This window comes from Podarcis raffonei, chromosome 10 (assembly GCF_027172205.1).
Source record: "Podarcis raffonei isolate rPodRaf1 chromosome 10, rPodRaf1.pri, whole genome shotgun sequence".
Classification (NCBI taxonomy): domain Eukaryota; kingdom Metazoa; phylum Chordata; class Lepidosauria; order Squamata; family Lacertidae; genus Podarcis; species Podarcis raffonei.
Window position 1 is genome coordinate 42,394,443 of NC_070611.1, and position 14,486 is coordinate 42,408,928.

Sequence of the window (14,486 nt, forward strand, 5' to 3'; positions counted from 1 at the left end):
CGTGAGAGCTAAACATACTCCATAAGAAGAAGAATAGTTTCATAACATATCGAGGATGTCAGGAATACTGACGTGAGGCAAGGTCAAGATCTTGCTGGGGAGGCTGAAGGTGCTATTAGAGATAAGTTGACAATTAGGTTAGATTTGAAGTCTGTGTTCTATAGCACAGAGACACTACACATCCACCAAGTTCTAGCATTGGCCTGAAGCATGGAGGAGTTCCCTTTTTGCCGCACTAGTCTCTTGTGAGATATTGAAAGCTGTTGAGTAAGTGAAGTGGTTCATACCATTGTCTCTTTGACACTTAAGACTGATCCATCACTTAACAACAGCTTAATGTTCAATATTATCCATACTAAATTTTCCAGAAACTAATGCTGACTGTACAACTTCAATTTATTTTGTGTGCTTTTATAGGATATAAATAATGACAAAAATTACAAAATTTATAACTGGAAGCCCAAGCATATTTACATAGTAGTATTTGTTGCAGTGAGGCTACTATTTACTTCTCTCCTATACAATATTCCTTTTGGTACTATATTTTTCAGTGTTTACTGTCAGCCTACTACATACATATCAACAATGAATAGGCATAATATGTACAAGGAGCTGATTGGTTCAAGTAAATTGAATACTGTATTAAAAGGTTTTTTGTCATTCAGCGCTATGATTAGGTTCAACTAAACCATATACAATTTTGAATTTTAAAGCAAGTTCAATTATCAATTTTGTTAAAAATTCAGTTGTTGAATGTAACTGAAACCTTTCAGTTAAATATGAAAGAATAATAAAAAACATTTAAGTCAACCACACTATTCATCAATATCTCTATAATGAAGTTCAAAATGATTCACAATTTGACTGGATAGAACATACATTAAAATGTCATTTTTTGCCTATGATTGATATTTTTACTGTTATAATTCATTCAGTTTCACTGAAATACATAATGTTATTATACAAATACTCCACAAAGACATTAAAAAATTAAAATACTTCAAAGAAAATGGTAAGCAAATTTCATTAAGTCAACTGTCAAGCCAATGCTCAACTGATTTGTGGAAAGAATTATTACTTTGGAATGGTTTGCTTCATTTAGGAAAAAACCTTTTGAGTTGAACTTTTTCATTAAAACCAGCTTTCTGAGACAGAAAATTTGATAAAATTCCTAGTTTTGTTTAAAACCATCTTTCAGATTTTTAAAAACCGAAACTCATAGCTATAATAACTTGAAAAACTGTGTATAGTTGCGTGTGCCTGTAGTGCAATTGCTGGGCAGCTTCCGTTTTACCCCATGAAGTGAAGCATCCAGCATACTGATGGCCCCACTGTTACTACTGTTAGATAGTACAGTAGCAGTTTATTTAACTTTAAAATAAAGCCAGACTCTCTTCATAATTAATAACCTCCTTTAACATAAATATCATACTTGCTCTTATAGTTTTCTTCTCTCCCACAAAAATATTTAATACAAGGTGCATTTTCATGCATTATTAATTCCTCTTTTTTTTTAAGCCAATAATAAAACTCGGATTCTGTTTCACACTGACATATATAACCTCATTTCTCTAGAGGATTAAATGGCATGAAGAATACATAGACCAGCAAATACAGAAGTCAAGGAAGCTAATGTCTTGCCATTACTAATTTTGAAAAACATATTAAACAGTAGAATTAACTTATATAGATCCCCATGTTTTCACAAACATATCTCAAATATTTTATTAACTAATCTGGGTTTGTTTCAATTTAAAAACTGCCATGTGTGAAAATAAAAACCCAACCACAACTGAACGTTGTATTACTAAGCAGCATTACCGTTAGAGACCTTTGTAAAAGTAGAACGTTAAAATACGAAATCAAAAGAAAGCACTGTGGCAAAGTCCTAAGAGAAGAGCGTGCGTGAAACAATCTCCCACTCCTCTTGTGGGCTGTAATTGAAAAGTCTTCATCCCATGTCATTCTTCTATCAGTGCTGCAGGAAGAACAATCACCAGAAATGACCAGCAGCCTTTTGTTTTTGTTTGTATGTTTTTGCTAGTTTCAAGGCCACTCATATAGTGCAGTCTTCCCCTCTACTAGACTGAAGAGTTGCCGTCAAGGAAAGGCTGTGCTATGACTGCTTTGAGTGCAAGGCACAACAAGAAACAGAGGACAGTTCACTATCAGAAAATTGTGGTTTCATACTTGGTATTAATTCCTCTTTTAGCTTCTTGTCCTGGTTCTACAATCCATGGTAGGTTGGCAAGAGTCTTTTGTTCAGTGGGATCTATCTGCTTTGAAACAAATACAAAAGAAACACAATGATGCTTTATCTACTCTAATTGCTGAGCATTAAAACAGTGCTCAAACTGGGTCACACAGTAGCACATCATTATCCACACGGCATGCACCATGGATTGCTTTCCGGAGGCTACAGTCTATATTCTATTTTATCATGATAATCCAAGAGGATATTGATTCATTAGTTTCACTGCTCTCACAGAACGAGTCCAGTGCAACAAGAGATGTATCTACATAAAATCTGACGTTATAGGTATATAACTATAACTTTATCAACTATATGTATGCTGTTTTGTTCTCAGTAGCACAAGGAACTCATGCTCAACAACTTGCCTTGAAGATCAGGTTGCCAAAATTGCTTTTCTCTCTCTCTCTTGCTAATAACGCTGCTCCAAGTATGTGTGTGTGCAGCTTGTAAAACAATCAGCAAACACACCAATTGGCTGCTTAGCTGGGTAGGACTAAACCCAGCCAATCTACATTGTCACTGATTTTCCTAACCGCTAACCATGCACATCCTGGACAACTTGGAGGAGAAACTGAGTACACAGCACTGATTTGTTTATGTAATTCTTCATTTGGCTAGAGGTGCACATAGAAATTGTATACCCTACCTAAGTTGTTTAACAGTGTTAAGAATTGATGGATTTATTAGCATATGATAATGCCAATTAGCTTCTGCCTTTTCTGTCCAATACATATTTACATTTTCTTTAAAAAGCTGTCTGTCTCTGGACAACTACCTGACTATGTTCTGGTCTGGTAGTTGAAGGTGAGAACTGCTGGTAAGAGGTTCTAGAAAAGTATTGCCTTTATAATGTACCGTATTTTTCGCCCTATAGGACGCACTTTTTCCCCTCCAAAAATGAAGGGGAAATCTGTGTGCGTCCTATGGGGCGAATACAGGCTTTCGCTGAAGCTTGGAGAGCGAGAGGGGTCAGTGCGCACCGACCCCCCTCGTTCTCCAGACTTCAGGAAGCTATCAGCAAGCCTGGGGAGCCCGCAGGAGTTCCCGCATGGCTCCCCACGCTGCGGATAGCAGCCTGCTGCACGGAGCGCGGGCGCGCTGAAGCAGAGCGCCCTGCGCTTCGGGCAGATATCGACCAGCCCCACAAGCTTGGGGAACAGCGGTGAGGTGCAGCGCCGCCATCCCGCTGTTCCCCAACCTGGTTTTGTGGGGGGGAATAAAGGGAAAAAACTTTTCCTTTATTTCCCCCCCCCCAAATTAGGTGCGTCCTATGGGACGGAGCGTCCTATGGGACGAAAAATACGGTAAATATATACTAAAGAAGATCACAAGAAGCTATGTTTGATCTACAGTATTAGTGTTGCTATTAAGCAGAGAATGGGCCACAGAGGAAAAACTGAACTACAGATACATAAGGTGAAATTGATGTTTAATTACAGGTGGCTTCCTTAGCATGCCTAGGAATCCCTCCAGTACTGTTTTACATAATGAATTTTGTGTGCCCAAGAGCTAGTAACTATACTGAATTTCTACAGCTGCCTTTAGAAAGATGAGCGAATGGAATACTGCTCATGCCACTAGCATGCTGATTATAAAGAGAAAGTATGATTGTACCTACCTGAATTGTAGTTTTCCATTCCCAATGAAAGGTCAGCAGATTGGGTCTTGGCTCTCTGCCCACAGGTTGGAGGCAGGCAGCAACATTTGGGGCGTAGGGCTCCCAGGATTCAGTTTGTGAACTCACCAAGCTCAAGAAAGATCAGGACTTATAGAAAGAAAAACCCAGTCCTACACCCCAGACATATATAGAATAAGGAAAAAATGAAGTGAAGAGCAGCTGTACTGCAGCCGGTCTTAAGGGTGGGCCCAGCTGCCCTTTCATTGGCAATTGAAAAGTATGATTAGAGTACTTTTTCCAATTTCTGCAATGAAAGGTCAGTAGTTTGGGACCTTCCAACTGAGGGTGGCTTCCGTTGAAGTGAAGGCATCTATGCACTAGTGTCCTGTAAAGGTGCTGGGGGAGGCCCCGGCAGCAGCCCTGCATATTTCTAGTAAAGGAGTGTTAGTGGAGAATCCTGAGAGCCCAACGTTGCTGCCTGCCTTTCCCCTGTGGGCAGAGAGCCAAGACCCAATCTGCTGAACCTTTCATTGCAGAAATGGGGAAATGAGTTCAGCCTAAGCACCAGCACCAGCAGGCTTCTTTCATGTGTTGTACATATTTTACTCACCACAGATTTTCGAATGCTGACACGAGGTTTTGGAATTGGTTTTGTAGGTTTATTATCGAAGCTTTCAGGAAGGGTTGAAGAATGACCTCCTTTTCGAGCCTGAAGTGCTAGTTGGTAGGCTACTTCAAATGCCTGTCCCAATGTGAGAATTATTTCATAGGCTAAATTCTGGAACAGCAACAAACAGCATCATGAAAACAAGTTAGTTTAAACACATTTCTTTTAGAAATCTAAACTATAACATTGTCACGTATCAGACAGAGCTTAATTTTCACACACTGTGGAATACTGCAGAACTGTGATTCCCAAACTTTTCCTCCTGGACCACTTGAAAAATAGCCAAGGGTCTTGGTACACCACTTAATGGATTTTTCTGCCTGCTTAGCAATTGTAATTCGGTGTACTAGATCCTAAAGTATTTTTTTATTATTATATAGAATTCAAATTTTACTACAATAAGAAATAAGAGAATCAATAAACATAGAATTAAAAATCATATGTTAATGTAATGGATGTGGTTATGGTGTTACACCAAATATTGTTCTGAGTGCCTTCCCCTCTTTATTGCTGCTTTCTTCATATCCATTGATTTTCCACTCCTGTCATGCCCTTTTCTGCCTCTTTACCCCATTTTTGAAGAACACTTCGCTCTTAAGGGGAAGAAAATTGTGGAACTGTGACCAAGAATATGGGCTTGAGGCATTAAAGCAAGTATTCTCAGCACATCTGTAAAAAGACCATAGCAAGGAGCTGTTCTGCTATATAGATGCTTCGTTAGTTAATTTTCTGTACCTTTTGTATCCTCAGAACACAGACAAAACATTCATTAATTTTCAGTTCAGATGACCGTTAATAACAGAAGCCCTATGAAATTTTTTCTCTTCTACTCAATTTGTATGAGAAAATGTATTTTGGAGGGTGGGGGAACCAATTCACAGCCACTCTCCATGCAATTTAACTATCTGCATACATTCATTCATTCATTCTTACTTACCAGCCATAACTCAACAAGAGAACTCTAATGCAGTATTTTATAATGCACACATTATTATTTTTCTAAGTATGAAAGCTAAAAGCACTACAGTTATGTGAAGATTTAATATTTTAAAGTTTCATGGCACAAATTTAAATTAATAAAACAGACGCTTCCAGCATACCTATCTATTACTATTTTGTTAAAATTAAAAATAGACAAGAGGTTACCTTGAACACTTATCTTCCAGATGTTGTTGGATTCCGACTCCATCATCCCTAACAATTGGCAGAGCTATCTGAAGCTGATGGCAGTTGGCACCCCACAACATCTGCTGGGCCAAAGATTCCCAACCCCTGCTTTATCATTTATCAGCTGTACATAAATTTATTTTTCAAAAGTCAAATTTTCATTCCTTATAAAGAGTTTCTGTCATTGTTTTCAGAGCCTATTAGAGCATTGAAATGTATAAGAGTATTACTATAAAATCATATTGCCTTATTTAAATCCAGGCATCTTTTCCTAGCCAAAAAACAAAATTGTGCTATCACTTAACATAGATTCCTGAAAGTATAACAAACTATTCAAGATTGCTTTAACTTGGGGGTTTTCAACCTTTCTGTCTACTTAAGAGAGCTGAAAAACACCAAGACCAACAAGTGGTACAAGGGAACAGCCAGTTCCAAAATAGTGTGAGATGAAAGCAGTTTGGCATAATCAGCGGATATCTAATCCATCTTTCCAAATTGCTAAATTCTTTCCCACAGTGTTCTCCTGATGACAAGGTGTTTCAAAGCTAAGCTTTCCTCAGGTCTGCTCTGGAGTTATTGTTACTCATCTTTGTAAAGAGGAGTTTTACTTGTATATCTATCCTATCCCATCATTACGTGCCTCTCAAAGTCTTTATAGCCATCTCCTGTAATTTCTTCTGCCATTCCCCTTTTGCCCTCAACTTGTACCTTATTTCCACCCAACCAAAAAAGCCTGCCAGTTTCTTTCATCCCTCTTTCCTGGTCCTTGCACATTCATTTTTCCTCATATAATACTTGTCTTTTCTTACCCCTTCCTATTACCATCTGATTAATGATCATAAATGTTAACCTGTTACCTGTCTCTAATTTTCTTCAACACCTTCACTGGCCCTTTTACATCAGAAGAGGAAGACCGACCTTTCTCCCCACCCTCATTTTTCTGGCTCCTGCCCATGTATTCAAGCAGTATTCAAGGAGTGGCTGATGCTGCATTGGTCTAATGAAGAGGGCATGGCCAGCAAGCAAGTTTGCACTGGGCAGGCTGTGCTAGTGATGCCCACCTGAAAGTGGCCCCAAACTCACTTGTGGGCCCTAGTCTGATGTCTAAGAAGCTCTGCTTTATGAGTAGGAAAAGGTGTGACACGTTTATGTGTGCAAAGCAGTAATCATAGGCAATAATCATTCAACCTGCCTATATCCCCTATCCCCTGGGAAGCTACTGCGAATCATGGCTTTCTATTACTGAATTAGAAATAAGCTACAACACGATATTGATATGAAGCAGCATACTAAATTTGTAAATAAAAGTATTGCCACACTTTTAAAAAGTGAGTATTTTTAAAAATGTCCCACCTATTTCAGAAGAGCTGAGCAAAAAAATTATATTGTACCACGGTTTGTCCTGAACAATCCATCATAGATAAACCGCAACCGAGAACTTGATGATCTGGCTAGTTATACTTCTATTTCTGTGATCCTCAGCATCCCTACTTAGAGGCAAGGTTTTTAAATTCAATGGAACTTATCGATTCACAGAATTGTGGATTTGGAAGAGTCCCAGAGGGTCATCTAGTCCACCCCCACCCCCCGTAATGCTACAAGAATCCTCTTTTCTAGGCTAAACATACCAACTCCCTCAATTGCTCCTCATAAGGCTTGGTTCACCCCACCCCCCGCTTACTCCCAGCAATGTGGGGCTAGGATTGCAGCCTAAAGTATTTGCATCTGTCTCAGCAAAATTGCATTCTATGACACCCATTTATAAATATTTTTGATTTTAAAATGTGACCAAGTAGAAATATATTTATAGACCAACCACATCAAAGGCTGTGAACACATGGCAGTAATGGTGATTTGTCTTCAAGTCTTTTGTGATATAAGCAAATGTAGAGAGGTCTTCAGGGTCTTGTGCAGCACAAGAAATGTTACGAATCTCGTGTTCAGCAATAATATTCTAAATGAAAGAAAAAGAAATGGCAACTCAGTGGATTTAATTAACATCATACAGCCCTTCAATCATTCAGCTGCAAAGTGAGACTATGAACATCTGGGGCAGTGGGAGATGGGGGTAACGTTCCATAGCAACCATAGCAGCCTGGTTTCCCCAAGTAAGCCTCATTAATAACAGCTCAATAAATAATACACTTGGGCAGCCTTTCCTTTGTCAGCAGAGGTAAAAAAAATGTGTGTATCGGGCAGATAGGAAGACGACATAGATCTGAAGACTACATAACCTTCCCATTCTCCCAACACCCCTCCCTCCCCAAAACAGAATTGGCATAAATATATTTCCTCCCAATTGTTTCTAGTGGGAGGAAAAAGAGGGAATGTAAAAACATGCCCACCACTGTGTCCTCCTGTCACTTGGCCAGTAGGGCTTTGGATATACCTGTACTAGTGATTCTGACAATAGATCGTGGTCGTTATTCTACCACTAGCCACACAGAGAACAAGAACATTATAATGGTTTGGATCCAGACTTGTTCCTCTGCAATCAAAGGGCAGCCAGAACCCAGCAAAGGCTCATTGCTCAGTGAAACATGGATGTGAAGTAGTTAAATGAGCCAAGCAAAATGAAGGGTACTGTCCAGATACATTAACACTTGGTATAGCAAAATGATATTTATACCTTCATTGCATTCAATTTTTCCAAATGTTATTTCACATAAAAACCACCAGGATGAGTTTGTTTAGTTTAAGCTAAGAACTTCAGATGCAATACTGTCACCACAATCCAAAACCCTGTTTGTGAACTGGTGCTGTGGGATTTGGTCATATATGTTTCATCTTTAATCACATACTTAAGAATTAGAATAAATTATCTTCTGAATTTGGATGATGGTTAATCTGCCATGCTCATGTGCCATCCTTAATCTGTTTTTCCCTGTGACAAATTTACTCTGAAAAAGTGTATTTTCAGGCAACTATGAACGCTCAAGAGAGCTCATTGAAATATTAATTTAGCAATCTATTTTAATAATGTATACTGAAAACTGGTTATTTGAATCTATGGGCTTGTGTTTTAGAAGAGAATCAAAACTATTAAATCCTCTTATCTCAAATTGTTGGAGCATTTTTAAAACTGTTATTTCTACATAAAGGACCACAATCAAATTAATGATTATGCCTTAATGAGCAATAATTATGTAAAGATCTTTAGACTCAGTGAGGTTTAATACTCATTTAATTTTACACTATTTTGGGTAAAACCAATAATACGTCTTAATTTTACTTCCTTGTTCTTAGTTTCAGAATAGATTGCAGTGATACTAAAAAGCAGGGGTTCGGTTTCCTATGAATGAGAATTAAAAAAAGATTGCCATAGGCTGTTGATGGTTGATAGCACAAGATTAGTTTTCAGAACGAATTAGAACTGGAAAGAATGCTTATGTTAAAAGAAGAAGCTCTATAAAGTTCTGTGGACTTCATAGTTTTTAATGTTCATTTCAAACTCCGCTCTGGTCCACTGAAAGGTGTGCTGGAATTTGAACTCTCTTAAGTGAATATGGCATGTATTTACAGCAGAGGTGGGGAATTTCCAGCCTGCAAGACAATCTTGGCTCTCCAGGCCATTTCCTCCAAGCCACAACCACTTACCCATCAGCAGACGTCACTGGTGACTTTGGCTGATGGGTGAGAGAATAGGGTTTAATCCCATGTTGGCTGTGCCACCCTGTTTCCAGCAGGGAACAAGATCATGCTGCATAGGCAGCAGAATTTAAACTCTACTCATCAGACATTAAAGCCCTTTCCTTTTCCCTTAATCAGCCAGGGGGTGGCATGCAGATGGGAAACGCTGCCACCCACCTGCTTACAGCAGAAGTAGAGCAGCTTCCCCACATTTGCAGGAGGGGGAAGGGTGCTTTGCCACTTTAAGGAAGTCCCTGTGCTCCTGATAGAAATGTAGTGACTGCCCAAGACCTACTGTGTAAACTACTCAGTGGGTACAAACAACCTAGTGGGAAACAATATTACATTTTACTACAATTAGTGGATCAAGTGCTAACTTTGTACTTTTAGGCCGCAAGCTTATACACACAACAATGGAAAACAATGGGACTTACTTTTGCATTTTACTGCTAAGGGATCTCAGCTGTGCCTATATTTTCTTGACTTATTGAATATGTTTTAAAAATATCAAGGGAATAGCCTGTGTGTTTTGTTTGCCTGAGTTTAAATGCCCTGTTGCTTCCAGATGGGGACGGAGAAAACAATGCTGGAAAGGGACAGAAACTTATGCTAGGAGTCATCCCACCATTATCCTGGGCAAGTAAACTGTTGTCCAGGAAGGTCAAAAGATACAACAGAACTAACGTGCACTTTGAAAACGGGTGGCCATACATGTGGAAGAACATTTTATTATAAAATGTATGAGTAACCAAATGATGCCTACCTTATTTGTTGCATCAATAAATTTTACCCCTTTATAAGAGACTGATAAAACAATAGTAGGAACTTTCTTCATTTGTTCTGTAGACTTCTGAAATTAAAAACAAACATGAAAGAATGTGGTGTATTGAACAATGTACATCTGATTTCCTTTCCCAAGACAACAATATACTACACTCAACTGTAGGGAATGGGAAATAGAGGATATACCTTATTATATATTTTAATAGCCCATCTCTGAAAATGCGTAATAACTTGTCTGATTTGTAGTTTGTTGTGGCCTGTGGTCAAACAAACAAAATTATTCCCTACCCAACAATATAAACTATTTATTTCTTAAATTTACATCCCACCCTTCCTCTCAAAGGAGCTCAGGACAGCAAACAACTAGTGGTAATAGTGCCATATTGCAAACAAGTGCAAAATAAAGTACTTTAAGTAAGTTTTCTCTAGCCGAAAGATACACTGAAAGCTAGACAGTATACTGAAAAAACTTGTCAAAGGAAAACTATGAGCTTCACGGTAGAAAAGCAAAAGCTTGGTGAAAAAAGATGAGGATTAAAATGTTTCCTAACTAATAAAATAAATCCATGGCCATACTAACATGACCTCAGTAAACCCAACTTTAGCTATATAGGAGATTTTGGGGGGCCATTTGAGGCATTTTGGCCTCCCTCTCCACCAGTGGGACAGTACTTAAACTGCTTTCTAACGCCTCTCAGGATGACATCCTTATTCTTCGATACACTACAATTTTTAATGCTAAAGTAGCCTGACTGATTATCCCAACTGCATGCACTTGTGTAGCAGTACTGAGGTTTCCTTTGACATTTTAAGGGTTTTAGAGATTCTGTTACTTCCTGAAAAACTCAAAAAAAATTTGTAAAAGGGCCATGTTTATTTTATCTATGTTTAATATAATCTGTGTCCCTTTTTAGTAAAGATAACACAAAGCAGTTACCAACTGAAACACTGAAAAAGAAAATATCCAACAGACAATAAATATCAGGAGAAGGAAAACATATTAAAATGATTAGTTAGCTCCCAATTATAAAGAAAGATTTTTGAATTATAAAGAAAGATTATAAAACTTTTTATTTGTATAGTTCTACATTTAGATGGGATAAATATAGATATTAATTATGCTTCGTAAGTGTTGAGTTAAGATGCCAACAGTTTTCCTCTTCTTCATACAAATAATATATTTGAGCACCAGAAAAGAACATACAGAATGTATAATGAGAAAGATTGAGGTTATGGTTTATGCGTATTTAATTGACATCCTTGGAACGCCTTTCAAAAGTGTCAGCCTTTATCTCCCCAAAACTAAATATCAGCCTCTTATTTACACTTTGCTGCAGATAGAAACAAATTAACAAAATGAAATAATTTGTATTTTCAATGGTATATATTTCATTTCATAAATTTGCAATTACACATGAAAACAATGATGCCAATGAGCTGTTAAGACTTTATTCTTATCTAAATAGATTTTGTTGGACAACCGCCAGTGACACAATTGTAGGATATTCTTATAATGTCTTAAGTGAAAAATATGTTATGATTGGGCATTATCCCTCCTAAGTGTGACTCCACACTGATCTCTCCTGTCCCTGCTCTCAGCAGTTGTTTTTAATACTATACTATTATGGGTTTTCTGCCTTGATTAGCATGAACAGGCTTATTGCTGTTTTGCCTGAAATACTTGAAGGATTATCAGAGAATTAACCAAAGGAATTAACCAATATTCCCTGATGGTACTAGCTTTTGGAACGTAGCATCCATCAATGTCTGGGGGAAGGATCCCCCCCGCCCGCTTTTAATTTGAGCAGAGAAAGGAGTCTGAGTTTGTTAAAGGAAAAGTACTTTGGGGGTTTCAGTTGTTCTCCTTGGGAAACTGAAACAGGGCTAGTGGTTTTGCTCTCTGTTTTAAATGTTCTGCTTGTATTTTTGCAAATGGGCAGGCATTACAAAAAGACACCATATTCCTTCAGTACTCCCTTGGCCAATGGTGGCCAGCGATTTAGTTTGCTACAAATAGCTGCCAGTGGACCATGCATAACAATTGACGCAGGATTGGAATTCCCATATTTACCCTTTAGGTGCCAGGAGGAAGCAGCAGAGGTGGGAATGACACTGCACAGGCATGGTTGTTGAGTCCCTGCAGCAGCTGTGTCTGTGCTGGAAAAACCATCCACCCAGTAAGCACCATTCAGCAACTTCTATCTGAATCACTGCCTCCCAGCAGTAAAGGTGGAAATTCTCTCTCCGCGCCCCCTCATCATATTCCAAGGGATTTAAAATGGCTTACGCTTTCCCCAAGGGAGTTCCCAAGTTCCACCAAAAAGGGGCTTGAGTATCCAGTCCTATGGGAGTTTACTAGTCAAGTTCTCCGTTAAGGAAATGCTTGGCCTGCTAAATCTTATTATATTCTCTACAGAAATAAAAAGGTGCAAGGGGGGGAAATCTACTTATCAAGAGGTAGGAAACGTACAACGTGCATGCAGATGGAGGTTTTAGTGATAACATGAAAAACTATGTAACATACGTATAACTAAAGTATAAAGAACATTGCAAAGAAACCCAGAGTTATTTTATTTAATGTACAACATAGATGAAGTTAGGCAGTTACAAGTAAAAGTCCGGCCTATTACAGCCGTTTTGAAAAAGTAAGTTTCACTCACCCTCATTTTTGCACAGGCATCCTGCGTTGATTCTGTGCCTCTTAGCTCTTTTACCAGCATAGAACCTAAATACTTATGAAAGAAACAAGGCACTGTTTTCTGAAGTTATGAAACAGAGTAAGCAAAATTTCAAAGAAAGCTTATTTGCTGACCTAAAACATTCTAGGGAGAGTAGATAATGTGAGATACAGCGTACTCTGTAGTGGTGCCTTGCTTCTTGAATTCGCTCTTCTCAGAAGTACACTTGGTGCTGACACTTTGGCACCAAGTAAAGCCCTATCTGTTTGTGCCAGGCATTTTCAGTGTTTGAATGTATTGATTGGTGGTTTTAGCTGCTCTTGTTGTTTAAAAGGGTTTTAAGATTTATGATTGTGTTTTATGTGCTTTTAAGAATTTTGCTCTCCAGCCTGGAATCTATTGAGCTAAATCCTCTTAATTAAATCAAATCTATAATCCCTTTCATAATGTTAGATTTTACATAGTAAATTTACAAAGTGTTATTTCATGCTCTTTGTCTAAGTTAATTTATTAGCAGTACTAGCAGGTGTTGTTGTTGTTGCTGATGTTATTATTAATTACTCACCCTTCACCCTAAGATCCCAAGTTGAGTTACAACAATTTAAAATACATTAAAAACAGTTTAAAACAACTTAGTTGTCAAAGGCCAGAATAAAGAAGTGCACGTTCATCATTCAACTGTATAGTGAACTTGCCAGACACACATCTGTGGGGAGGAACCTCCACAACCTAGGGGCTGCTAAAGGGAATGCCCTGTCTGGCAACATGAACCCCTGAGCCAGGAGTAGAGGAAGGGAAGTGCAGTGGGTGCGGGTTGACCGGGTGACAAAATGGGGCGGCACTCACCGCAGGAGCCTGCAGCGCACCCGAGCCACATGTTTCTCCTGGGAGAGACGTGGTGGCTTGGGCGCGTGCAGGCTCCACGCTGCCCAAACTGTCCGCCCACTGCCTCCCCCCCAGCTGTAGGGCGGCTGAGTGGGAGGAGGCAGGTAGACTCCGGAGGCCCTACGGTGCACCCTGCCCTATGGGCAGCTCGCCCCATCCTCACTCCGCCCCTATGGAAGGATCGCCCCGCCCCTGGGCATGCCGCCCCAGGCGCCCAAGTGGCTTCCTCCGCAGCTGCCCTGAGCTTCTGCATTTTTCACCTTTAAAATAGAGGAACACCTACAGATGTCATATTCATGGGGAGAAGTCATCAAAAACAAAACCATGGATTTACTCTTAAAATCTATGTCTATACCAGCTGTCCATATACAAATAGAAAATAAAAAGTTACACTACTGTGCAGTTACAGGACCATGCAGGGTACACATGTCATGTAAAGTTACTTAGGTTGCAATTCTAATGTTGGCCAAAGGGCAGCTGAGGGGCACATGTGCCAATCCACCAGTGGAGGAGTTCTGCCTCTGGGGCACTTTTATGACCCTGAAGGAGCCCCTGGCATGTTCAGTGGGTGTAGATGCAGTGCCAGTGGCAGGACATGAAGGGCGCATATTGGATGTAGACTGCAGGAGACCTTGTATTCTCTCATTCCCCTGAAAAGCACAAAAAATCTATACTAGTCCTAGAGCAGGTGTAGTCATTCTTCCTTCACTGATGTCAATGGGATAAAATGGGGATGGACACATACAGAAAAATGAGAAAGATGCCACTACTGCTACCTTCTACCGTGGCTGGAGCAGGCTAGTG

General features: G+C 39.2%; 1 protein-coding gene across 16 annotated transcripts in view; it reads right to left on the bottom strand.

Moving 5' to 3' along the window:
• Window positions 1–378: 378 nt before the first annotated feature.
• ANKS1B (ankyrin repeat and sterile alpha motif domain containing 1B) overlaps window positions 379–14,486 on the bottom strand; it is a 321,126-nt gene continuing 307,018 nt past the window's right edge. For 10 of the 16 annotated variants that reach the window (XM_053406679.1, XM_053406677.1, XM_053406676.1 and 7 more), the window contains 5 exons: window positions 12,780–12,851; window positions 10,100–10,186; window positions 7,523–7,660; window positions 4,483–4,650; window positions 379–2,279 (listed from right to left, as the gene is read on the bottom strand). In XM_053406679.1, coding sequence (XP_053262654.1) covers window positions 2,169–2,279; window positions 4,483–4,650; window positions 7,523–7,660; window positions 10,100–10,186; window positions 12,780–12,851 — 576 coding nt within the window. In that variant the 3' untranslated portion in view covers window positions 379–2,168. The remainder of the gene's footprint in view (window positions 2,280–4,482; window positions 4,651–7,522; window positions 7,661–10,099; window positions 10,187–12,779; window positions 12,852–14,486) is intronic. The other 6 variants (XM_053406689.1, XM_053406688.1, XM_053406678.1 and 3 more) reach the window with 1 other exon arrangement.